Source organism: Caloenas nicobarica, chromosome 1 (genome assembly GCF_036013445.1).
Source record: "Caloenas nicobarica isolate bCalNic1 chromosome 1, bCalNic1.hap1, whole genome shotgun sequence".
NCBI classification, from domain to species: Eukaryota; Metazoa; Chordata; class Aves; order Columbiformes; family Columbidae; genus Caloenas; species Caloenas nicobarica.
In genome coordinates, this window is record NC_088245.1 from 71733520 (window position 1) to 71757885 (window position 24366).

Genomic DNA, 24366 nt, shown 5'->3' on the forward strand with positions numbered 1-24366 from the left:
GTACAGACATATGTGAAAGATTAAAGCAGTTAAACTATGCTGTAGATTTATCTTGTACGGGAAAACACCCATTTAAGCTAGAGAGATGCATTTCAGTTAAACTCAACCTATGCAAGAGCAGGCAAACTATTGCCCCGCACGCAGCTGCAATCTACCCATTTTTTTTGCACGTCACACTGATACAGCGTCGAGTTATTTCCCCCGGACAGCAGCTGGGCGCGGCGACGCAGCACTCCCGCACCGAGGGCGACGCGCGGGGCCGTGGGTGGGATACCCCTTCCCAGGAAAACTCCCCCGGGCTCCCCCGCACTCCGTGCCCAGGCCCTGGCCGGGGTTTGGGGAGGGGAGGACGCCCCTCCCGGGGCGGGGCGGGGGCAGGTGCGGGACGGTGGAGAGCACAGGTCATTGGGCGGCCCGGCCGGGGCGCGGTCCGGGGGCGGGGAGGAGGCCGGGCAAGGGGCCGGGCAGCTGCGGGGAGGGGGGAGCCCGGGAGAGACCTGCGTAGAGACGGATTTAAGGAGTGGTGTCGGGTAGAGGTGTCCCAGCCGCGACCGTCCCTGCCGCCACCATGCCTGTCAAAGGAGGCACCAAGTGCATCAAGTACCTGCTCTTCGGCTTCAACTTCGTTTTTTGGGTGAGGGACCCGCGCCCGGCCCCTCCGAGGCGGAGGCTGGGGCGCAGCGGGGCTGTGCCTCTTCCCTCGCTCCATTGCCGGCGCACCTCTACGGGGCCGCCCGGGAGGTAGCCATGGGGAGGGCAAAGTACTGGGAGTGGTGGTTTGTTCGGGTTTTTTTAGATGTTTGGTTTTATGCTGGTTTTCTTACTTGTTTTCCACGCCTTCCTCCCCTCCAGGCGAAGAGGGGTGAGGGGTGCTTGGCCCTGCTCCCCCACCTTGACTCTCCCGGGGCTTCCCCTGCCGCTCCCGGGACTTCCCGAGGCGGTCGCGGTACCTGTGCCCGGGCAGGGCGGCGGCGGCGGTAGCGGCGGCGTCTCCGCGCCGCTCTCCCCGTCGCCGGGCGGGGCGCTCCGGGCGGGCGCCTCCTGCCCCGCGGGGCCCGGAGCCGCCTGGTCTCGGCGGGACGGGCGTGTCCCCGGGCCGGTCACAGAGGGGATGCGGCGCCCGGTTACCTGTTGCGGCATTAAATGTGCTGCCTGCCAGGTACTCGGCGGGAGGTGTCTAAGTGAGATACGTACCCATCTTATTACTTTATTTTCATTTTTTTTGTGGGACCGGGGTTAGAATAAGGCAAACTGCGTGTCCTGCCTGTTAACGTGTGCAGGGGATGTTAGATGTGATGGCAGCTTTTCCCCTCAGCAGTACATAACAGTGCTCACCCAGAAACTTTCCTTGTGTTTTGTACTCCTCAGTAGCTTTTGTAGTGCAAAGGCTGTAACAGAGGGTGGTGAGTTGATTCCTCACAAGTTACACTTGTGGTCGTGGTCGTTGTGTATGTGAACTCAGCTTGCTGAGAGCCTCAGCTGAAGCCGTGGCTTCTGCCTCGGATCTTCTGGGCAGCATCTTGTAAAGAAAACCCTAATATAGCTTAATCTGTAGGAGCACACCACCACAAGTGAAAATCGTATCTCTGGTGCGGTTTCTGGCATGGCTATCTCTTGTTTGCCACGCAGTGTCAGAAAGTGTGGCTTGACTAAGAGGTTATGGCTGTTTCTCAAGGACTTGGGGTATGGACATCTGAATTTAGCATTGTCCACCTTATGGAAAAGTACACAGAGAATGCAGTACAACTGCCTGTGTGCCTAATGTATAGGTGTGAAGTGTTAGGTTCAAAAAATGAATTTTCTCTTGGCTATCTGCTACAGCGGAGAAATACATGTGTGACTCCTTTTCACCCTTTGTGGAGAAATTAAGTCGGAGCTGTGGAAAGAAACCACTTCTGGAGTCAGTTACAGTATTGCACATGGGATGACTAGAAGATGCAATAAAGCGCTTGTGATCTCTCAACTTAAAAATGTGTTTCCACAAGTAAGACAGTGGAACTGGGCTGCAGTTGAGGGAAGTTGTGCAGAGGAACTTCACAATGGCACAGAAAAGCACTTATTGCCGCCTGAGACTCACTGGGAGGGTGAGCAGGGGGGTCATGTTTGGAGGGTTATAGGTGGTAAGAAGAAAAAGCCTAATGACATGCTGGCTGAAACCTCTAGGTCAGTAAAGTGCTAAACCTCTTGTTGAAACAGGAGAAAATAGTCATGGTTTGCTTTGTGGTTTCGTATATGTATTTCTTAAAGCTACAGATTTTGTACGAACTGTTTTATTGTACAAGAATGCTTGTTGTGGGAAAGGCATTGCCTCAAAGATGCTTCTAATGTGAGCGCTGCTATTTCACTACCTAGGGCATGGGGCTGAGAATAGGGAGTGTCTTTTCAGGTTGCTTGGGGGTTTCATGGTAAGAAAGCTCAGAAGCTTTATTTGCACCTTTGAGTGCTCAGGAAGCATGGATGCAAGCTTGACCTTTTAATAGGGTGCAGTGGAGGAAGAGTTGGGGTTGTACCTCCCATAGGTTGGTGCTGCTGCCCAGAGGGCCATGAGGATGCAGCTCTTTGAGCGTCTTTCCCAAGCGATGGCTTTGCTCATTTAAACACAGCTAGGATGTTGGGAAAAGAAGAGAAAGAAGGGTTAAAGGGAGACAAATGCTGCTGCTTCTTGGGGTGTCCTGGCAACTGGCTAGAAGCACTGAGAGGCAGTAAATGCAGCAGCTGGGGTTAGCCAGGGATAAGTGTGTTTGCAGATCAGCTGGAGTAGTCCTTGGCTCTTGGAGCTCACTACATGTATCTGTGCCCTACCAAAACTGTTGATGGTGAGTTTCAGGTATGGTGTTACTGAACTTCATGTCCTCTATGGAGGAATAAAATAGCAATCTCTTGGGCTATTTTAGGCTTTTAGGCTTAAATGCACAGTGTAAAGAGAAGGTGTCTTGGGGTAGGCAGCCCTAGAGGACAGGGACAACCCAGGTGTGAAAGAAGGCTTTATTATTGCATCAGAGATGTAAGAAGTCCATTAAGTATTGGAAATAAATTGAGCAAAAATGTTGTGCCTGATTGCAATTTGGATTCTAAACTTGAAGGCACAATCAGTGACTGGTTCTTGGCCTTGGAAGCACACCCCCCTGCCCTAATAGGAGGAACAAGCCTTTTCTTGCTTCTGAATAGTCTGTGGGTGTGGTGTCCGGTTGCCCAAGTGATACTCTGAAATGGTGACGATGATGTAATTAGATTTAATGCACCTCCTGGAGCAAGAGAAGCTAAGAGGTCCTGTGAAGCTGTGATCAAATTTACACAGTAACTCCTTTTTTAAAAATAAGTTGCCTCAGAAGAACAGGTGAGGAGTTTAAATGGTCTGCAGCAAACCTGCATGTATTTGTAGATTGCATGTTAGGTGACATCTATTTGCATCCATTGGAGACTTCAGTGAGGGCAAGAGGAAGCAGCAAGAACAAAACTGCTGGATATAGCAGGCTATTAAAAGAAAAATTGAGAGACTCTCAAATAGTTGAAGCTGTGTCCAAAGGAAGGAGATACAGGCTCATAAAAGCTGATGGATTAAATATGAAGATATAATAAAGCCAGCCAAAAGAAAGCTTTAGGTATAACTTGCAAAAGCAAACCCAGATAACACATTCCTCTTCAGTTACATTAGGACCACTGAGCTTCCAGAGAGTCCTTACAGACAGTAATCTGTCCAGGTGTAAAAGTGTGTTAAGAGTGAAGTGCTGTGGGACTGTCTCTTACTGGATGTGGTTGGGGAAGACCTTGGGATGTACTCTTTTATAACCTGTCTTTGACTCCGAATCCCTCACAGGCTTGAATTTACTTATTGGTGAAAACGTGGTGAAACAAGAACAGCAGATGCTGATGAGCAAACTTACCAGGATCACACAACATTTACTTCAGAACTACAAATGTATTTTGATTAGGTAAAACCTCCTGTTCACCACTTACCTCAGTGCCAGAGGGCTGGAATGCAGTGAATTTGATGCTGGGTTTTTTTATTTTAATTTATGCTATTCTAGGTTATGTAGAGTGGCACACATGGTGCCTTTGGAATAGGCAGAGGAGAAGATTCTTTAAGAATAATAAGTTTGTGTACAGATGGAGATGTGACATTGGGGAAGAGAGAATGGCTACTGTAAGGGAAATTCAGACTTCATGAAGCTGTTAATTTTGAAGCCTTCAGAAACCCAAGTCTTGGAGAGAGAGAGAGTGAGTGCTGGTTAGTGGTAGTTCACTTGTTCAGTTTCTCCTGGAAACCTCAAAGCTCTTGGGAAAACTAAGCAGTACTAGAGTAAGAACCTGTCAGGGATGAATTGCTGACTGAGGAGAGGCATGGCTGAGGTGAGGTGGAGCTCTCTTGTGGTAGAGAGAACCAGCAGAGCTGGTATGCAGGAGCAAACTGTGTGGTGCTCAACACAGTCCCACCTAATCTGGAAATGCATGTAAAGTAACACTTCAGTGCTTCAGCAGCATCCAGTATTCAGAGTGATGAAGATGAGTGAATGCTAATGTGGCAGGCTATGTGACAAGGTGGCGTGTGGCACTTGCCAAAGGTAGGCATCTAGTAACATGTGGGAGGAAGGAGCAGAAAGTAGCCTGGAGATGTGAAGTAGCTGGATCAGGGGCACCTGCTGCCAGAGGGATGAAATCTTGGGAGAAAATAGCCTATGCTTTCATGTTTCGTGAAATCATCAGGTCGGTACTCAGTACCAGCAGATAAAAACCTGCTTCAGAAGTGAAGAACCTAGAGAAGCAGAAAGATGGTGCCACTGCATAAATCCATGCTGTGCTTCTATCTTGCAATGCTGTGGGGTGCTCTGGTCTTCTACCTACCTTGAAAGGAACATGATGGAGCCTGGTAATGTTTGGGAAAGGAAGAGGAGATTTTCTGTTATTTGGAACTGTTGAGTGAATTTGGATTCTTCAGCCTGGAAACATGCTAGAGGTCTATAGTATCACAATCGGCCAGGTATTATAGTCGGTAGGGCTTGACTGTATCGAAAGAGTCAGTGAGCAAGAACAAAGGGGTATTAAGTATGAGAAGATTAAGTTTTGGAAAAGGTTGTGGTGGTGCTTTCTCCCCAACATGTATTGTGGAGCATGCAGTTCAATGGCTAACTAATGCATCCAGTGTTTGGCAGTCCTCAGTTAACTTTTCCAAAGGTATTGTCTGTGTCTTTGCACAACGTGTAAGTGGTCAACGTGTAAAGTGGGAGGTTAGTCCTGGGAAAGGCTACTGTCTGGCTGGTTCTGATACCCCTCCTGAAGAGCCCTGTTGTAGGATGCTGTGCTAGATTATGAAGGTAACTGGTCTGATGGCTTTTCTCCAGTTGGTAAGGCTAGACCAAGCATACATCTCCTAGCATGATATCCTCCAAAACTTTTGGGACTCCAGAGCTTTGGTTAAAATGTGCTTGTGGCCTGAATGGCAGGTATGGGGATTTGTGGGTGGTTGCTAGAAATGCTTGTCATGCTTCTGAAGTCTGGCTTAAGCATTGCTCTCATCTCTAACTTGTAGAAAACCATTTTTACTGTCGCACTGTAATAGATGAGTAAGTTAGATCATCCAGTCCCTTCTCAGAAGGGTGGCTGCCTCTTGCCTTCAGTTCAAGTATCACTGCAAACACTAGGTTCCTCACTGTGCTTCTTTGGTAGGACTGGTGTATTCCCACCTTTGTTTGCCTACAGTTCTTCTGTCTCAGGATTACTGGCCCTGGCATCTTTGGTATGGTCTGTAATGAAAGCTGTACCAGCTTAAGTCTTTGCAAGTTTGGGGTTGGCAAGGGAGGTGTTGAGACTGATACAGAAGTAATATTAAGATTTTTCTACCAAGCCAACTCAAGCTTGGCAAGAGGTCAGTGGAAATATCACATTATGTGCCTTACACCTAAGTGGTCCTGCCAAAGCTGTTTTTGAACAATCTTGGTGTCAGAACATGCTTAATTACATTGAATTGTGCAATGAGTGACTACCTCTAGCTGAGCTCCCATAACGTGCGGAGTTTGCTCAGTCTTGTTGGCCCTGGTGACAAAATCTTTTCCTAGTAAAAGTGTTGGCTGCTCTGAGCAACTTGGTGTGTGTCAGGCAAGCACCTGGCATAGCCATGCATATGGAGCTTGTGCCTGTGTGTTCTCCCACTGGCCTTCTCATGCTGAACAAAAGCAAAGGCTTGCCACTGTTAAACTCAAATGCTAAGTTTTTCCCTTGTGAATTTGGTGGAATACAAAGACATCTGCTAATATTTATAATCTAATTATTATAGGCAAAGTGCTGTAGCATACAGTCAGAGTTCATGTTGAGTCTTTGAGCAATTATTTTCTTGCTCCTTTACACTATAAGGCAACTGTCTTGTCCTAGCTCTCCACTATTCAGAGTGTTTTGTGTTATATAGATGTGTATTTGCCTGTGGGAGTGCCTGCTAAAGTAAGATTAGGCCCGCAGGGCTCTTTTCTGTAACTTGAAGATACCTGTTCTGAGCCGTAATTTCATCTTCACATGCTGCACCAGGAACAGCCAGCAGCAATTTGGTGCTCTGCCTTCTGCAGAGGGTCTTCCCTCTTCAAGTGGAGAAGGGGACTTGCAGGATGGCCAGGAAAATATGCCTGTGTTTGTATGTATATATGCACACACATGTACAAAAGGAACAGAAATCAGTTGCTGTTGCCCTCTGTAATCAACTGACTTAGTTGCTGACTGCAGCATATGAATCAAAATACTGCTTGGGCTCAGCTCAAAGTATTTTAACTCTGGTAGGTTCTGTGCAGTCAGGAATGAAGTTGGAGGGTGTTGCCTTGAGAAACTTGATGTGAAGCTACTTGTAGTTAGAGTTCTAGCAACCCTACCTCCTATTTGCAATTTAAATTGCAAATGTAGTAGACTGGCTTCTGAATAGGAACTTGTATGAAATGGGCACTAATCTTGGCGGTGGTTCAGGAATTCTGTAACGCTGCTCCTACTGTACTGGAGCACCATTTTATTACAATAAATGCTGTGACATTAACTTAGCCCACAACATTCTTGAAACTAGCTTAAGCAGAGAGAAAAATACTTTCTTTCCCATCTACTTTTTTTTTTTAAAGGAGTTTGGAAATAGCTGCAGTTTCTTATATAACTGCTAGCACTCACTGCACATCTGTTACGAAAGCTTTTTTTTTTTCAGAAGTTTGAAAACCTGTGCTGTTGTGGATAACACTGATCCTGTAATTAAGGGTTTAGAGTGATGTTGAGACTCATTGGTACTTGCTGTTTATGGGTTTTTATTTATAGAGTACCAGCAAGTAACAGGACGGAAACAGGCAGTTCACTACTGCTAGTAATGTTCTCAATTTCTTTGCCTATGTGCTTTGCAACATCATGTATCTGGTCCAGGCTTCATTAATCCACTGTCTTGCACAGTGAGGAAAAAGTTAGTTGTCTAACTTATGCAGATCGGAGTCAGATTTTTACCTAAAAATTTCTACCTGTTTGAGATGAAGGTAAGATAGTGGCTTTTTCATTGTATTTCTGGCATAACCTGGGTAAAACCCACACAAGGAACAGTCATGTAGAGCCTGACTAGCTTTTTACTTCAAGAAAAAATAATTGGTGATTTGTTAGATGCAATGCTGAGCTGACAACACTGAAAGTAGCCTTTATTTTTGATGGGCTCTATTTTCACATATTGACCTGCCTTCTGCTAGAGGTAAATGCCATGAACTTGATAGAAGTTGCATGTAGGCTTGGCCTGAGTGTGCCAAAATAGCAGAGCCCATGGTTTCCTATAAATAAGCTTTTTTTTTACAGGCTTTGGATCCATACATCAGAAGTTGTTAGTGTCTTATTGCTTCTCTGTCCTTGCTTCCATGCTGTGGAAGTGGAAGAAAAGCTGGTAGTAACCTGGTGGATGCTTGAGGGGAGTGTCCCCCTCCCAAAGCTTTATCTGCCAGCTGTAAGGACTTAACTGCTTGGACCTTGAGCCCCTTGAGAGGTGGTTCTGTCCATGAAAAGGTAAAATGCTATAAGGTGTCTGCAGCAAGTGGGGTGCTTGTCTGGGGACTATGGCTTCTCCAGATGGATCAAGGTGACAAGGTTAGAAGGGACTGAACAAAATGGTCCTTGCAAAACAGTGGTTAAATCTAAAATAAACTTTCCAGCCTCACAAAGTAGTGTTATGCACTATTGTGTCATGGGATATGTTAACAGAAATTAGCATTTCTAGTTTAAAAACCTTAAGCTTTTAATGTGTTTACACCTGTATCATTAAATTTAATGATTCCCTGCGCAAGCCTACTGCTAGGAGACCGTATCTGTGAAACATCAGGTGTTAAAGGAAAAAAAAAAAAAACACAGCAGGGGAAATTGCTTGATAGCATACCTCAGCCATGAATGCTCCAAGTTCATGCTGAAGCTAGTCAAGCATGATGGGCGAGGAAAGCAGAATATTCTGTAAGGCTTCTGACTCCAGGATAGATAGGTCGTTTCTCCTCTCAAGTATACAGTGACTGTCTTCTGCAGTGGTACAGATCCTTTGTCAGCTATCTTTTGTCACATGGAAGGCTGAAAGAAAGCAGGCTGTCAAAGATAAATAAGGGTACACACCCTTAGATATGCTCAGAGACAAAACAATTGAATTTGCAAGGGGGAGACAAGACCAATGGAAAAGTCTGACTTTGGAAGAGGTACTTGTCAGAATGTGAGGCTGGATGGGTGGGAGGAGGGAAGTCCTGCACAGGAGGCTCACTAGAGAAGGTTCAGGACTGTGTAAGAAAGGAAGACGGACCAAAAAAGCTGTTTGTGGTTTGGTTTGAGGTTTTTTTTTTTCCTCTGTTGCAGCAGACAAAGATGCATTTTTAAAAAACAAGGAAAAAAAAAGTCTCCATAGGGTTAGAGGATGAATGACCAAGTATTTTTATCCTTGCTTAGTGTATGTCCATCACAGCTATAGGATAGGGATGAGTCAAGTAGAAATGTACTGGGAGCTGTGAAATGCTTAGTAGTGGTTAGAAGAAGCAGAAGGAAGCCAGTTAGCTTGAGCAGGGACATTGGTAGCATACTTGAGCCAGGACATGCTGTTACTGGAAAACAGTTGTCATAAACTTTTCCAATACAGTGAGTGAATAGTATCCCTTTGACTTAAAATTTTGGTCAGATTGATAAAACAACTGTCTCCTGAGTTGCCTTTCCAATGCTCGTTACTGCAGAAACATACTACTTATACGTTTCAAAAGCACACAAACCTGCTCTTAGTTTTGTAGATTATTGCACACAGAGAGGGACTAGCTTCAAGAAAACAAATGGGTTTATTCTTTTTCTGTTAAATTTCTTTTTCAGCACGGGATAGACTTAGAAATATCCTGTGTTACTTAACTCCTATGACAAAATGAGTCTGTTGGTCTGTTAGATTGGGAAAACATTTGGATTAAAAACCTAACAACCAGCTCTTTAGGAGATCTGCTTCCATGTAGCCCAGACAAGGGGGGCTTGCACCCCTTTCCTGGGTATGAAAAAGACTGTTATCAAAACCACCCCAATGTGGCTGCCAAAACCTCCTGGTGCAGCATTGGTGAGCAGAGAGGTGGCCACATACCAGCCTCCGGTGTGCCAGATTGGTCTGAGATGCTGCCAAGGTCAGTGGGTGCCTGTGGCGCTGTGCTCGCCTCTTCCTCCGTCTGTTGTTGTTTTGATGAAGACTTGAAGTTTCAAATTACTTTCTTGCTTTCTGCTTTAAAACTGTTTTGTTTTGGTTTTTTTAGTTCAGTGGTCATTGCGGGTAGGAAGAGCACAAACTGAGAACACAAGTTTGCTTTCCTTAAGAAACTGAGACAAAAAGTCCCTTTTTCTTGCAAGGAAGAGCTGCATTTCTTTTTTTCTAGTTCACCATGGAGAGAATCATCATTTTATTTAATCCTACAGTTTATTTAGTGATATGGAGTAGTTCACTGACATCAAGTATTATCGCTATTCTGTGATCCCATAATAAGTCTCCTGTCTCCCTGTGATGATAACTTTTTTTTCACAAGATGACTGCTTTCCCAAGGGGAAAACATGACGCTTAAGCCTTCCACCCTCCCGGTTAAGTTCCTTTTTTAAAAGGAAGTATGTTAGTTCTCCCTAGTGTTAACCAAACAGTTTGTTTCTCAAATAAATTGTTAACAGAGCCTTCTGCTTTGCTTGGACCTGTAAGAGTACCTCCATGATCGTAATATGTCTTGGAGTTCCTTTACAATGTGAGTACTCTGGCTTTAAAGGTCTGCTGAGGGATCAGCTCTTGGTTTTAGTTTTACAGACCTTTGCTGTGTCCATTTGCAGCAATGCCCTGAGCTCTCTGACACTGAGGCTTGTCAAACCAGAAACACGGGTAGATGCAGACAGCTGGGTGAGCTGGGGCTTGTGACTTTGCAATTCATGAGTTGCTAGGAAAACAAGCAGAGGCTATAGCTTTCTTCTCCTAATGTTCTGGATCTGGATGCCTATAAAAGCTGAAGACTGATGACTCAGGAAAGCAAGTCTCAGAGTATTAGTAAATACTAGGTGACTTAACTGTAGGCTAGAAGCAGTGCATGAGGTTTTTTTTCCATCACTAAGCCCTCCTGGTTTCTGGACTGAAGTGAGGTGAGATTGCAAAGGCTTTTTTTCAAGTGATGCTGTAGCAGTGAGTGCGGGCGGAGCGGCAACCCTTCTTTCTGTCAGTCCCACTCTTGCTCCCCTCCCCTGGGGTGCTGCTGCAGCACAGTAAATTGAAATAGTAACTCTGTGGTGATATACTGTGTATTGCACCAGGGTTCTTTGGCCCAACTTAATTCTTTTGTCAGGATAGACCGAACAAGGAAAGCGGCAGGTATGTGCAGACTTGGTTCTTGCTACATGCTTTGAGTAAACCTGTGCCTACGCACACCTGACACCAACAAAGTGCCTTTTGCATATGTCTGGAAAACTCCTTTTGGGTTTGGCTCTTTATGCGTTGTGTATCACTTCATCTTTTTCCTAGCTAAAACCCTGCAGCTCCTGTTTGAGGCAGGCTTGGGAGTCAGGTGCCTGCTCTACGAGAACTGCTGGTTTTTCTGGCCCAGCTGGTGACTTGCTTTTCTTCAGTGATACCTGAGCCCTGTAGCACACCAGTGGGGATGCATTCTGCTGATAAGCTACAAGGGACATACCTTCCCTTAAACCCCCACTTAGCTCCATCCTTTTTGTTGTGTGGAAGTCTTCAAAGCTTTATTTTTTTGGTAAAGCAAGCCTTGGAGGTTAGCAAAGACATCCATGGCCAGCAGAGCTGTGCCTGCTGTCAGGGAATGCCAGCACTCCTGTGGTGGGGAGAAAGGGCCCTTGGGGTCTGTGTGGGGAAAATGTGGGGCTGGGGCAGTCTGGCTTTGTGTCAGGTGCTTTCTGTGGGGATTCCTTCCATATTCTCACTGAAAATTTACATTTTAAAGTAAACACTTTACAGTTTCTTGGAGGTGAATCAAGAATGTTGTTCCCTTCTAGAAGGAACTACTTATCAGAGATAAGGCTTAGTTTCTTTTTTTTTTATCATACATGCTTTGCCTAACCAAAGCTCTAGACTTTCTGAACTTATTTCTCACTCTTAAGTCTAAGTTTTTTATGTCTGCTGCAATGTGTGGTATTTCTGTCCTCATCTCACTTTTGTAGAGATTTTTTTTGGTAGTTAAATAGTCTTAAGGGCTGAAAAGCCTGCTCTCCAGCTTTCTAGTTTGTCCTGGTTTCTTTTTTGTTCTTGCATGCAAACTGACCCCAGATTTCCTCTTCTTAAAACAAGGAGGGTTCAGCCTGTTCAAAGCAAACTGCTAGCATTTGCCTTGCTCTAGTGCAATTCCCTCTTTCTTGCAATGCTTCTCCAATGCCTTCCGCTAGATGTTTCATCCAGAAGCTAATTTATACACACAATGAGACTTGATCTTGAGACAAAAACAGCAAAAAGTCTACCTCATGCAATAGTAAAGACCAAGTGTTATGTTTTTATCATAACTATATTAAGAAGAAACCTCTTGTCAAATGCTTGTAATTACAGAGGGAGGAAACATAGAGTGGTAAAACTGATCATTGAGTTCTGTGTATTCAAAATTCTGTAATATTAAAAATGATACTGCAAAGGCCCTACTATGGCTGAAATTCATTATCATGCTTTTGAATAGAGGAGTCCAGTCTCTTGCTGCAAACACAGACACTGATGTTAAAAGGAATTTGGAGGCACACGGTCAGCGATGATAATATAATAAAACTAAATATTATCTAAAACTTCATTGTGCCATTCCAAATCAGCACAGGGCAGTGTTGCTATTTCAGCAGCCTCTTTTTTCCTCTTCCTATCAGTGTGGTCACTTATTGGATTGGTTTTATCCTGTTTGTGAAGAAAGAGCAGTCTTTCTAAACTCTATATTGCGGTGCACTGAACACTTAGCAGTCTGTTTAATACACTGAAACTTTTAGCTGGTCTCACAAGGTGCTTTTTCTTATGGTACACTTGTCCTTCATTGTGAGGATTTAATATCACTAAGCCATACAAGGTCATTACAGTCACCCAGAATAAAACAAAGCGGGGAGGGATCAGTGGAAATACTGACACTCGGCACTCCGGTAAACCTTGGGTATTTTCAGTAAAAAAACAAGAATGGCATTGTTCTCCTGTGGCATTGTAGTTTAATATGTAAATGTATCTGTCAATGAGGTGCCTCAAGTCAGGAAATAAGTTTGTTCTTTGGTATCCCCGTCCTTTTATGCTGGTTATTTGTCACCACCTCTTTAAATAACAAAGCTGTATCCTGTGTCTACTTCTGATGTTGTTACTAATGCAAGGGTGAATGTGTTAATTGGTATTATTTAACAAGGTTTACTTGTTCTTACAGCTTGCAGGGACAGCAGTTCTTGCAATTGGACTATGGCTTCGGTTTGATTCACAGACCAAAAGCATCTTTGAACTGGAATCCAACAACACTACATTTTACACGGGTAAGCAAGGAAATGGCTCAGGCTGATAGATCACACTTGTGCCCTGATTGCCATACTGCCTAGAAACCTTCGTCTTTCTCAAAGGCTAAAGACAAAATGGTTGTAAACAGCCTCAGTGGGGCAGAGAGCAGCTGCTTCTGGCTGGTGCAGGGGACCAGACTCTGTGAGCTCTCATGCAGCCAGCAGCAGTGTCACACCAGTAGTTTCTTGTCTCTCTATGCATTGTATATCACTTCATCTTTTTCCCAGCTTAAGCACTGCAGTTCCTCTTAGGGTGCTGTTGGGTAAGTGTTTTGTAATCCCGGGGACTCCTTGGAGATGCAAAGGACATCTCTTTCTGGTGCTTCTCACAAGATGAGTCAGTAAAGTTTCACTTTAAACAAAATGAGTAATCAGAGATGACATCAATAACTAATTTTTTCCCCCGAAGTGTCCAGCCTAAGCTACCCAAAACCACAAGCCTATCGCCTCATCTCTCTCAAGGAGCATACGTATTATTGTCTAACTCTTACAGCCATTTGTATGCTACTTTATACTGAGTGTAATGGAAAGGATGCACAAATATCTTGGTCTATATGAGCAGCTGTTACAGACAACCTAGATCAATGTAGCTTTAGTTAGGCCAGGTGGAAGTTATTCCTTAATATATTCTGTTTTGCAAGATTACCAATTAGGGGACAAACATGTATATTCAGTTGGTTATTCTGATATTGTAAGAGTTCCTAACTGAGCTGGATTTTATCCTAACTTTGTTTTTGATCTCTACAGTCACTTTTAGGCTGTCATCTTTGATTTAGACCATCCTAACACCTGCATTTCACATCCTTGTAGTACCTGGATTTAACATGTCCTTATGGCATCACTTGTTAGCCATCCACAGCCTGATTAGGTTGGTCTTTTTCTTGCCAAGGAAACTGTCTCTTTTGGTGACCTATGTGACCTGTCACAACACCCAAACTGGTGTCTAAAGGGTTGGTAAAGACTCTGTAAGGCATGCTAGTAGGTGCAACTCATGTTTCAGTCTTATAGTACCAGAGTAGCCTATGCCTATGGGGAGTGATGTTAGGAATGACAAGTTAGACATATTAGAGACTGTAGTCTGGAATATTGAAATACTTGTGTGACTTCATGAAGAGGCCACAGGTATGCAAAGCACTTATCTGTAAGAAAGCTTTAATTTCATCCTTGATATGATGGCATGGTAGCAAACAAGGTTCTTCTTGCAGCTTCCACAAAGATTTCCAGATGCTTTTAACTGGTCCTTGGAAAGGGAACAGAAATCTAAACTTAGCCATTGAGCTGAATATTTAACAAGTCTTATTTTGGGTAGTCTAAACTCTTTCACCTCCTAAAACATAAAGGTTTTATGATGTGATACTTAAGCTACTGAGTGAACACAGCAAAACAGTGAAACAAACCCACTCAACCTCTGTAGGTTAAACTGAGTTTTAAGAAGTTTAGTAGGAATTACTGTTTAGACCTATTTTTCTGGGAGTAGTTACTGACTGCAGCTTTCAATAGGAAGTTAAAGGGAAAAAAAACCTGTCGATTTGCACCTAATAACAAAGCAAGTTACCTCAAAAGCTTTCTCTACTACTGAAAATAACTGAAACAAGAGGTTCTGATGTACTCTTTTCAAAATGGGAAAAGTTTAAGCTGGGCTAAAAAAATCTGTGCTGGAATTTCCTGCTGATAAGAAAGGTCAGGCTTAATCACTTACATATGCTTAATCAAGTAGATGTTTATTTTAGCAGCTAATCTTATTGGTTTGCATCTAGAAAATATCATTTGCAAATGCTTACATATCAGTTTCTTCAAATAGTATCAATAGGGTCTCTGGAGGCCGGAACTGTATTTTTGTCTATACTGATAGAGGTGTCATTCTAATTCTACATGTTTTGCACTGATTCTTTGTTTCACCAACCCAGTAATGCTTTCCTGACATCCTTTGGGAGTGGTTTTCCTGACTACTTCTTACTGCTCTCGCCAGCAGCTCTAATGCTTAAGCTGGCAGTTCTCAAGTCAAGGAGGAGAGGATTGGGCATAAATGGAGTCTTGTAGCCCAGAAATGTTTGCCCTCTATGCTCCAACATGCTCACTATAACTAAATCCTGGGCAGAATAGTCTACATGCTTCAGCCACTTGATGTGGTTTGAAGAAGTACCTCCTTTTGCAAAAGCAGAAAATGCTGAGTTTCTTGTTACAGAGGCTGTCAAGTTAGGCTCCTGAAGCATAGACTTGTACCACCATGACTGGTGGAATAATTCAGTGTTTCTTGATGAAAGAGCATAGTAGTAGAGCATTATGACAGATGATTATGCTGCCTTTTAATACCCATTCTCATAGAGATGCAAAGGACATCATAGAGGTAGCATGCTTCAAGAATTCTGAGATGTTGATAAATCACTGGCTCCAGTGTCTCTAACTGCAATGCATTCTTCATCTGAAGATAAGTTTAGAACTTTGGCCCTGAGCCAGTTTTAAAATGTGTCTTAGATAGCTGTCATGCCCATTTTTAAGACAAACTAAAACTTGTGAAACTGCAGTATTGGTGCTCATTAATTGTTATAAGTTGAAGTTTTCAGTTTTTCTCAATACATCTCCCAAGTTTTGAGCTGTGTTTGCTTGGAAAATTAAGCATAGCCCTTTTTTTTTCTTAGAATACCTCACTAAAGAAACTTAAACCTTGGCAAAAGCTATAAATACTATTTGTGGAATATCTAATTTTATACCTTGCTGCTGAATTCTCAACTAGCCTGTATACATGTCTCTGTTTTTGCCCTCCCTAGGAGTTTACATCCTCATTGGAGCTGGTGCACTTATGATGCTAGTTGGTTTCTTGGGATGCTGTGGTGCATTGCAGGAATCTCAATGTATGCTTGGCATGGTAAGTGTTGAGAGTACTGTTTAAATTTCTAACAACACGATGAGAAAGGAAGGAAAATGTTACTATGCAGTTAAAGGGCAGCAGGTGCTGATTGTTTTGGCTCCACATGGACACCTACATAATGCTAATGTGTTAAATATAGTTTCCATTTCTGGCCCTAAATCCAAGTGTCCTTGTATTTGAATACAGATAACTTCAGGAGTTAGTGACATATTCAGACATTGAACTATCAAGACTGGGTCTATATGTGAAATCTAACATGTTCATGAGTAATGCTATTTATTAAACAGTTTGTTCTGAACTCTGAAGGCTGTGCAATCTTTAATCTTTGAGACCAGAACTGTGGTATTTAATCCTTGAAACAAGCCTCTACTGTTCATAATCACAGGATGAGCTCTTCTAGTTGACAACTGCTCTGCAAGCCAATTACTGGAGAGCAACCTCATTGTTTTCGGAGTGGAGGGGCCAGTGGAGTTTACTGGGTTCATGCACATCTGTACATTTGTGCAACTACTCATCCAAATAACCAGAAGACTTAGTTAATAAAAGACTACTACTGTAGCTGGTGAACGAACAATTCTCCTTCTGTGTCATGGAAGAAGTTAATTTCATGTATTCCTTGCAAAATAATGCTTCTGGCCCTTTGAAATTCCAAACAACTCTCTTTAAAGTGCCTTCAAATAGTAGTGGTGGTTTGGACCTGGTAGTCAATTAAACACACATGACGCTTATTTCTATTTTATGGGATATACAACAAAGTTGACCATTGGCTTTCTGAAAGTTGGTGGCAAGCTAGGTATTAAGTAGTGACTCCTAAAGGAGTAGGAGTGACAAACCAGAGAAAAGAATTAGTGTCAGGTGTTGTGACCTGGGCAACTTCAAAGTCTGAGTTAACAGGCTTTAATTAACGATGATCAAAAGAGAGGACTACTGCTTGGAAAACACTGCCAGGCTTTCTGATGCTCCTGGGAAGAAGTGCTGACCCAGTGCAGTGTGTCCTTTTTCCTAGTCTTACCAGTATTTCAGACCTCCAATCAGAACCCGGTTGAGTGACAATTCCCACAAGGCTGAACACTGCGAACTGGATAAGCTTGCAGTTTCTATGTGTGATGCTGTTTTGTGGTGCTGTGGTCTTAATTAATGATGTGGTCTTTCTTTTCTAGTTCTTCCTCTTCCTTTTTGTGATTTTTGCCCTTGAAATTGCTGCTGCGATCTGGGGATTTGCAAATAAAGAAAAGGTAGGTTACTCTTAAAAGCTGGCAGGGTGGTGGGATGCTGGAACAGGTTGCCCAGAGATGTTGTGGATGCCCCATCACTGGAAGTGTTCGAAGTCAGGTTGGATGGGGCTTTAAGCAACTTAATCTAGTGAAAGATGTCCATGCCTATGGGAGAGGGGGTTGGACTAAGTGATCTTTAAAGGTCTCTTCTGACCCAAACCATTCTGTGACTCTCTGTATGCCCACAAAGTTAGCAGTCTACTGGAATCTGTAGTAGTTAAATCCTGGTTGCCCAGGGGATTTGGGGGAGAGGAAGAAGATGCATTCTAATATTTAAATGAGATTCCATCAGAGAAGCTAGAATCCAACATGCTGGTGCATGCTAGAAATGCCCTCCAGGTAGTATCTGGCTAAGCCATGAAGCAAAGCAGGTCATCAGTGAAGCTTTACCATTTCTAGATAGGAGCTGGGTCAGATACAGGCTGAATGTTTTTTGCATCTAAAATATGACTGATCTGGGCTGTCCCCTCACAAGGATTAGAGATTGTCTTGTCTCAAAATAAGGTGCTTGGTGTCCAGGGTTGCTTTACTTATTATATTACAATGGAAATATAGCAACTTCTAGTGTACAGAAATGAATAGGGAATATTTTGTGTAACCAGTAGGCAAAGACTTGGTTCTCTCACTCCTTGTAGAAGCTCAGAGCCTTGGAAGGGAAACAATCTTATCTGTTTAGGTGTGGGTTTTAAGGTGTGTACCAGTTAGGCTCACCTGTTCCAGGTGAGAAATGCTGTCCACCCTCTGTTTCTGCATTCTATTTCTATGTGTCAAAAGGATGGGTATCGTAGGTTGTAGAATTTTCAATGACTAACTCAGAATAAGTTTTCCATAAGTAAGTTAAGACAGTAATATACCACATTTTTTTTATCCTATAGGTCATTGAAGAGTTAAAGGGCTTCTACAGGGAAACCTATGAAAAGAGATCTCAAGCAGGTGCCAGAGAGACCCTGAAGGCATTTCAATTAGCTGTAAGTACATGGTTATACTTAATCCAGACAGTAATGCAGTTAGTTCACACTGTTCTTCATGTCGCCCAGCCTGCTGCAGAAATCTAGTATCTTAAATACAAGAAACCAAAGGATCACTAGTAACAAATTGCAGAGGAGATATTTTTGTGTAGTATTAGTGAATTCAGTGAGCCTTTTTGTCCCTCTGAACCTCTGAAATGCATAGAGCTAGTTTTTGTTTTCTAAAACTCAGAAGCAAGCTGGGAAACTAGATCTGCAACGTTGATCTAGAGGCACCATAGTGTGCATACCTGCATGTATATGAGGTCGCCTTTGTGTCTGCAAGGAGCACAAACTGTTACCAAAACTAATGTGTATATACTAAATGAGATCTAGCTCTTCCTTTCAGAATTGTGGCATTTAATGCAATAAAAGCTTGTTAAAATTAGGCTTATAGCAGTCAAATTGATAGGACTTCTAAGCACATTTGCATAAGGTCTGTAATAAAGCCTAATATTTCTCCTTTTTACCAAATACAGAACAAAAATAAAGATTATTTAACCTGGTTTTCTTTTCCTGTTTTCTCTTGTAGCTAGACTGCTGTGGTCTTAAAGGACTGATTGAGCCGCAGTACATGGACACCTGTCCAAAGAAGCCTATACTCGAGTTGCCTTCTCAAGTGGTAAAGAATGACTTAATTTACCAACAGCTCTGCTTCATGAGTAGAATGAGAAACATGTTTCTGAATAAACCCTTCCGCTCATGGGAAATTCCCATGTCACACTTAGCAACCTATCTCTATAGGCAGTCCAGTTATGGAAAAATCAATGTATTGTTACTGTGGAAAGAACAATCAGGGTCAGCAGGAAACCTGAACTCGCACGGGAAATGTGTGGTCTCTGTGTCACTAAGCTCCCTGGCATGATGGAGAGTGTAAGGCCAAAACTTCACTTCAAAAAAAAGGAGGAAAAAAAAAAAAGCCCTGTTCTCCTGGCTGCTACTATCACCAAAGCACCTTTTTGGTGCTACATAGGACCTATCACCTCCCCTTTTGGTTGAGAAGTGGAGCACGGGGTGGGAGCAGGTCCCAAGTTCTGGCAAGGGAAAGGAGAGGGCGCTAGTGTATTCGTGGCATGTTTAGGTGAGTATGTCACTGTGAAGCCGGTTCTCTGAATCAGATTCCCCTGCTGAAATATTGCTGCAAAGGTGCCTGTATGCTGCACATACAGGAGAGGCGTCTTGTATAGTTCTCAATTACCTCTTTTCCTTTTTCTTAAAACTGACTCGTAGTCTTGCTTCATGCTCCAAGAAAGCCTGTGTGGGTTTTCCATTGGAAAATAGGATTGTCATGATGCAGGAATTCAATTAATGACTTTTTTTCCACATACTTGTGCTCTTCCTTTCACTACAGATGGTTTTGTGCCTTCAGATATCCAACCACATGAGATTTCAATCTATATTTAGACTATATCTTTAGTCCTGTCCATACAAGCTGCTACGAGTTAGACTACACGGGAGTAGCTGAGGCAGCAGGCAGGTTTTTATTGTTTGCTTTTATTTTAAGTGTGTTTTAGCTTCATCTGACTTAATTTTGTGATTATGGTCTAGTCCCAACTGTAGAAAAAAGCCAGTAGATAGATGGTAAAATTAAAGGGATATAACGGTGTGGCTGATCTATGTGCTTCTGTGAGAAGTAGTCCTGTATTGATATTCTGATTTAACTGGTTAATTCTTGCCAGTATATCCCTTTAATTCTCTATGCAGTCTTTCCTTCTGGACTGGAAAAAGAACAATTGAAGGAAAAAGTTGCTTTCAGCAGTTCACTGTGGTCTGCTGCTGGAATAAGTAGGACAGGAGCTGGGATGAGACTGACCAGCTGTCTGGCTCTTAAAGATTTATACCTCTGTAAAAGTTCCTTGTTCTTTTCCTTGGCTACCATGTGTCTTTGGGGAAATGACTGTTCTTAAATTTTTCTCTTGTTGCAATGGTAATTTATTGTCCTGGTAGCTTCAGACTGGCACCTCCATGAATCTACCCATAGCCTAGCTTGTATGCATGCAGCTCAAGAAATCCTGCTATTCCCATGCACCATGTGTTTGTATTGTCTTCAAAATTACAGTAACAATTGGAACTATCAAGAGTGGCTTCAAATCCATTTTGAGAAGGGCTGAGCAGCACAGAAACTTAAATGCTGACAGCCATTAGTAATAAGCCAAGTCTGGTACAGCTGCTGTTGGTCCTGATCTACCTGATCAACCACAAGCAGTTGAGAAGGAAATCCTGCTGTAGTCAAGGTGCAGTTAAGAGGTTTAGATACTTGAAAAGTAGATTTAAACTTCTCCACCAACTTTTGTGTTGGAACATCCCTGTCTCACTGTAAAGATGTGAAGATAAAGGCCAGTTCAAAGCAGGTCTCAAAAGATGAGTCTTCATCTCTGGTATAAGCACACTTGGTCAAAGGTGTAGCATCAGTCAGCAGACTTGAGCTCAAGCAAGCAGAAACAAACTGTATGTATCAAACACTAATGAACACTGTTTCTTTTCAGCCTTGTCCTGATGCTATTGATGATGTCTTCAATTCAAAATTGAATGTGATTGGAGCAGTTGGCCTTGGCATTGCTGTAATAATGGTGAGTTTTCAGATTAGAGGGTAGCCATATGGCCAAAGGGTACTTATGGCAGAAGGTTGGTACCTGGCACGGCAATCTGCAAGCCCATTCCATTACTGACAAGTACTGGCAGGATCAGGGTGTGTGCTGTGGGGCCCCAAGGTGGCACAGTGGGTGGTGTGTCTTGGACCTCCATGCTTCTGCTTTGGATTAGGATCTGCCTCCTTGTAGTTTAGCAGTGTTGTATTGGTAGTGTGTGCATGTAAAGGGTGAGGATGTATTGGTTGTGTTGCCAGCTTGCTTCTTAGTCCTAGTATCTCTTGGGGATCCTTGTTTGTGTTTCATTTATAACAATTAAAGACTCTGTCAGAGGACTGAAGTAACAGTGCTAGTAAGAAAATGCATGCTTGTGTTTTGACTTCTCTGGAGGAAAGTATGACATTGATACAAATATGCTGAGAAGATTAAAGATTTCTTAGGAGCTATGGGAGATCTGTCTTGAAGTATTGAGGGTGAAGAGGATTAGTGAGAATGGACTGAAATTTGGGGGTGGAGGGGCAGGTACACAAACTGCAGAATAATGTTAATGTGGCATCTGAGCCAGGAACAGCAACTATGCTTGTTCCCGTCTTGATAAACAATGTACTTTAGTCCCCTGATTTCTAATGCATTTGCTTTCTTTACAGATTTTCGGCATGATATTCAGTATGGTTCTCTGCTGTGCTATCCGCAGAAACAGAGAAATGGTCTAAGAGCTAAAAACCCAAGACTGCTGCACTATAAAATCTTTGTCATTAACTTTAGCGTTCTGAAAGCATTTCTAAAAAGTTATATATTTGTTACCTTTTTAATGCTTTACTTGGTACTGATGTAGATTTGCTTTTTATGTTATAGGTTAAAATGATAAAGGTATATCTGACTCAAAGACAAATATTGTACATAAAATATCTGACTTTCTTGAAACTTACATAATTTGGATGTAATTTATGTTGGAGACAATTTGATACTTAATAAAGAGTAAGATGTATTGTATGTTTTTGGGGGAGAGGAGATTTTACTATGCGTATTTATCATGCTGTTTGCATAGCATGGATTTGAACTTGCATAACGTGTTAAATCATTAGGGCTTTAGCATAAAGCAGCAAGTAACTCCTATGCCAATGCCATATTTGAAGGGAATTCCAAGGAATGGAAAAGATGGTCAGAACATGTTAGGGAAGGTATCATCATTCCTGCTTTCCTTGGGATGTGTGAACATATCAGTTCTTAATTATATTCTTAAAATATTTCTGCTGTAACATTTTTACTGTCATTTTCGTACAGGGTGGTAAAAGATGACTCATATTGGTGATAGGCAGGCAGTGTCACTTTGATGCAAATAGGCTGGGCTCTACTCTGTAGCCAGCTTGTATCAGCCTGTCTGCTGATGTAACACTGTCCCCTGACATCTTACATGGCTTCAGTTCTGTGACACGGCAGATTCACATAGGGTGTGCTCACAGTAGCTGGCTTTGTGCTTTGTTTCTCCTAAGCCAGCAAAGTAGCCTCAAGGGCTTAAGGCATGTGTGCCAAATCTCAGGTTTCCAAGTGGGGGGGGGGGAAGTTGTAGAGAAGTTACTCTACAGCTCTGCGATAGCTGCTTGTAGCAGCAGCTACAGCTGTGCTATCCCATTTCAGTTTAAAAGTAGGTATCAGAGAGAAGATATATTACTGTGGAACCCATAGCTTAAAAATTACCCATTTGTCCTGGACTTCTACTCTAAATGGCTTTGTGTTTTGTTTTACCTTTTTTTTTCTCTAAAATATTTTCTGGTGGGGGCTGTTTATGGACTTGCATCCTTACCAGCAAGTTGATGTGCTATACCTGTATCTGGTGTTCCCCTGCTGAAGTATCTTGAGTATGTTCCTAGAAGCTTCTGGGTTTTGTCCTCTAGGTACAGCAAATGTCTTAGTAGTCCTTGCTTGTTCCCACCTTTATGTTGTAAGGAGTTTGGTATTTATTATGAGAAATATTGGAATTGTTGGGGGTTGGGCTCTGGCTATAGCATTGGACTAATGCAAGAATGTATTTCTCACCTTTGTTACACACCGTCACTTGTCTAAGGAGCTATGCAAACCATACAGCTCTCCTCTGTAGTGCATTGCACTATTCTATGTTAACAGGGTCATCTCAAAAAAAAAAAAAGTCTGGGTTTCAAAAATGTCAAATGGTAATTATGCTTTTGTGTGCCTTACAGAGACTGGAATGATTCCAGAAAGGAGTTGATCTAATTTTGTTCCTTGATATATGAGAGAGCCTGGAGGGAAAAATCTAATCTCATATGGTAATTTGAGACCTATCATGTGTCTGAACATTGCCTGAGCTCTTACAGAACAGAGATGTAGCATTTTTGTCAGCTGTGCAATCCTGGGCATGAGACTGAACCTGGCACCTGAAAGAGCTGGGGTGATTTGTTGTCATCCATCATGGAAGTTTACTGCTGACTTCAACTACCCTTCGTTTTATTGCTCCATGTTGGTGCATGCATTCAAGTCACCAACATCTGTCTGTAGTGTCCAACACTAGCAGTGTTTGGCAATGTCCAAGAAAATGCAGTGAGTTGTAACTAGGGTGACGAGAACTAAGCTGCAGGCCCAGCACCTCAGCTTGTGAGATGAGTTTGGGTGATGGCTACAGAGGAAGCTTTCAAACTGGCATCCAGGTCAACTGAATGTACAGGAAGCCTTAGGTTTGTACCTTCTGCTGTTGCCACCTTCTGTAGAAGCTGGATGAGGGCTTCCTGTGAGTCAGTCTTTACCTTTTAATGCTGCTGCCTTACCCATGGTGTTTACTGCAACACTTCATGCCTCTGTGATGTCTGCCTCCTTCCCCCAGTGTTTAAGTCCTACAGCCCAGTCTTTGGCCCTTCTTTTTGAACATCTTCTGTGTGTAGGTTGGTGTTTTCTGAATAAGCAGCAGATGGGTAAGTCATCTTTTATCAGAGAAGAAAGGGCTACTGTTTATTACTTGAATATTGCTTTTCTTTTAGCAGGAACATGAACTACAGATGTAAAGTCTAGTTGCAGTTTTCTTAAGATCTGCAAGCTAGCCTGAAATGAATATTTCTCAGTAGTGAATACTGATGAGCTCAATGATAAGTTTTATTTCTATGTAGCAGTTGTGACCGAATTTACTGAAGAACTTAGTTCTAAGTGATGTCAGCTCTTAGCAAAAAAAAAAAAAGTTTGTAGCACTGACTGTCCAAGCAAGGAGCAGGGAGTGCGTACTCATCTTCAAGTTAGGTCAGGATTGTCTTGAGGAAGCTGGAGCAGAATGTGACTTCAAGTAATATGTAGAGGCTCAGGTGAACAAAAGGGATAGATTTTTCTGGGAAGCAGGAAGTGAGGGAATTGCAATACTGAAGGGGAAACACTGTGGAAAAATGTCAGTGATTTATTTTATTTTTCCATGCATATACTGTGGCAGAAGTGACTAACACTGGTGTAATGCTTATGAAGGGAGGGAGAGCAAAGTGAGTCAGGACAAGGCAAGGATCCCTGTTAGGGAAGGGGTCTGTCCTCGTTCAGTGAGTCAGCAGAGGAGCAAGTACTGATGCATAAGACCTATAGAGAAAAAATATCTCAAGGGTAGGATGTAATGTCTATGAGAGGAGTAGACAGGGTAAATGAAAACATATTACAGTAAAATACTT

The 24366-nt window shown here is 42.8% G+C and overlaps 1 protein-coding gene across 1 annotated transcript; it reads left to right on the forward strand.

The window, feature by feature from the left end:
- The first annotated feature begins 484 nt into the window (after positions 1-484).
- CD9 (CD9 molecule) lies at positions 485-21706 on the forward strand. Its single transcript, XM_065656021.1, has 8 exons — positions 485-634; positions 12852-12954; positions 15744-15841; positions 17005-17079; positions 17994-18086; positions 18658-18747; positions 20612-20695; positions 21361-21706. Exons 1-8 carry the CDS (start codon positions 569-571, stop codon positions 21424-21426), a joined length of 675 nt encoding a protein of 224 aa, XP_065512093.1. The 5' UTR covers positions 485-568; the 3' UTR covers positions 21427-21706.
- The last annotated feature ends 2660 nt before the right edge of the window (positions 21707-24366 follow it).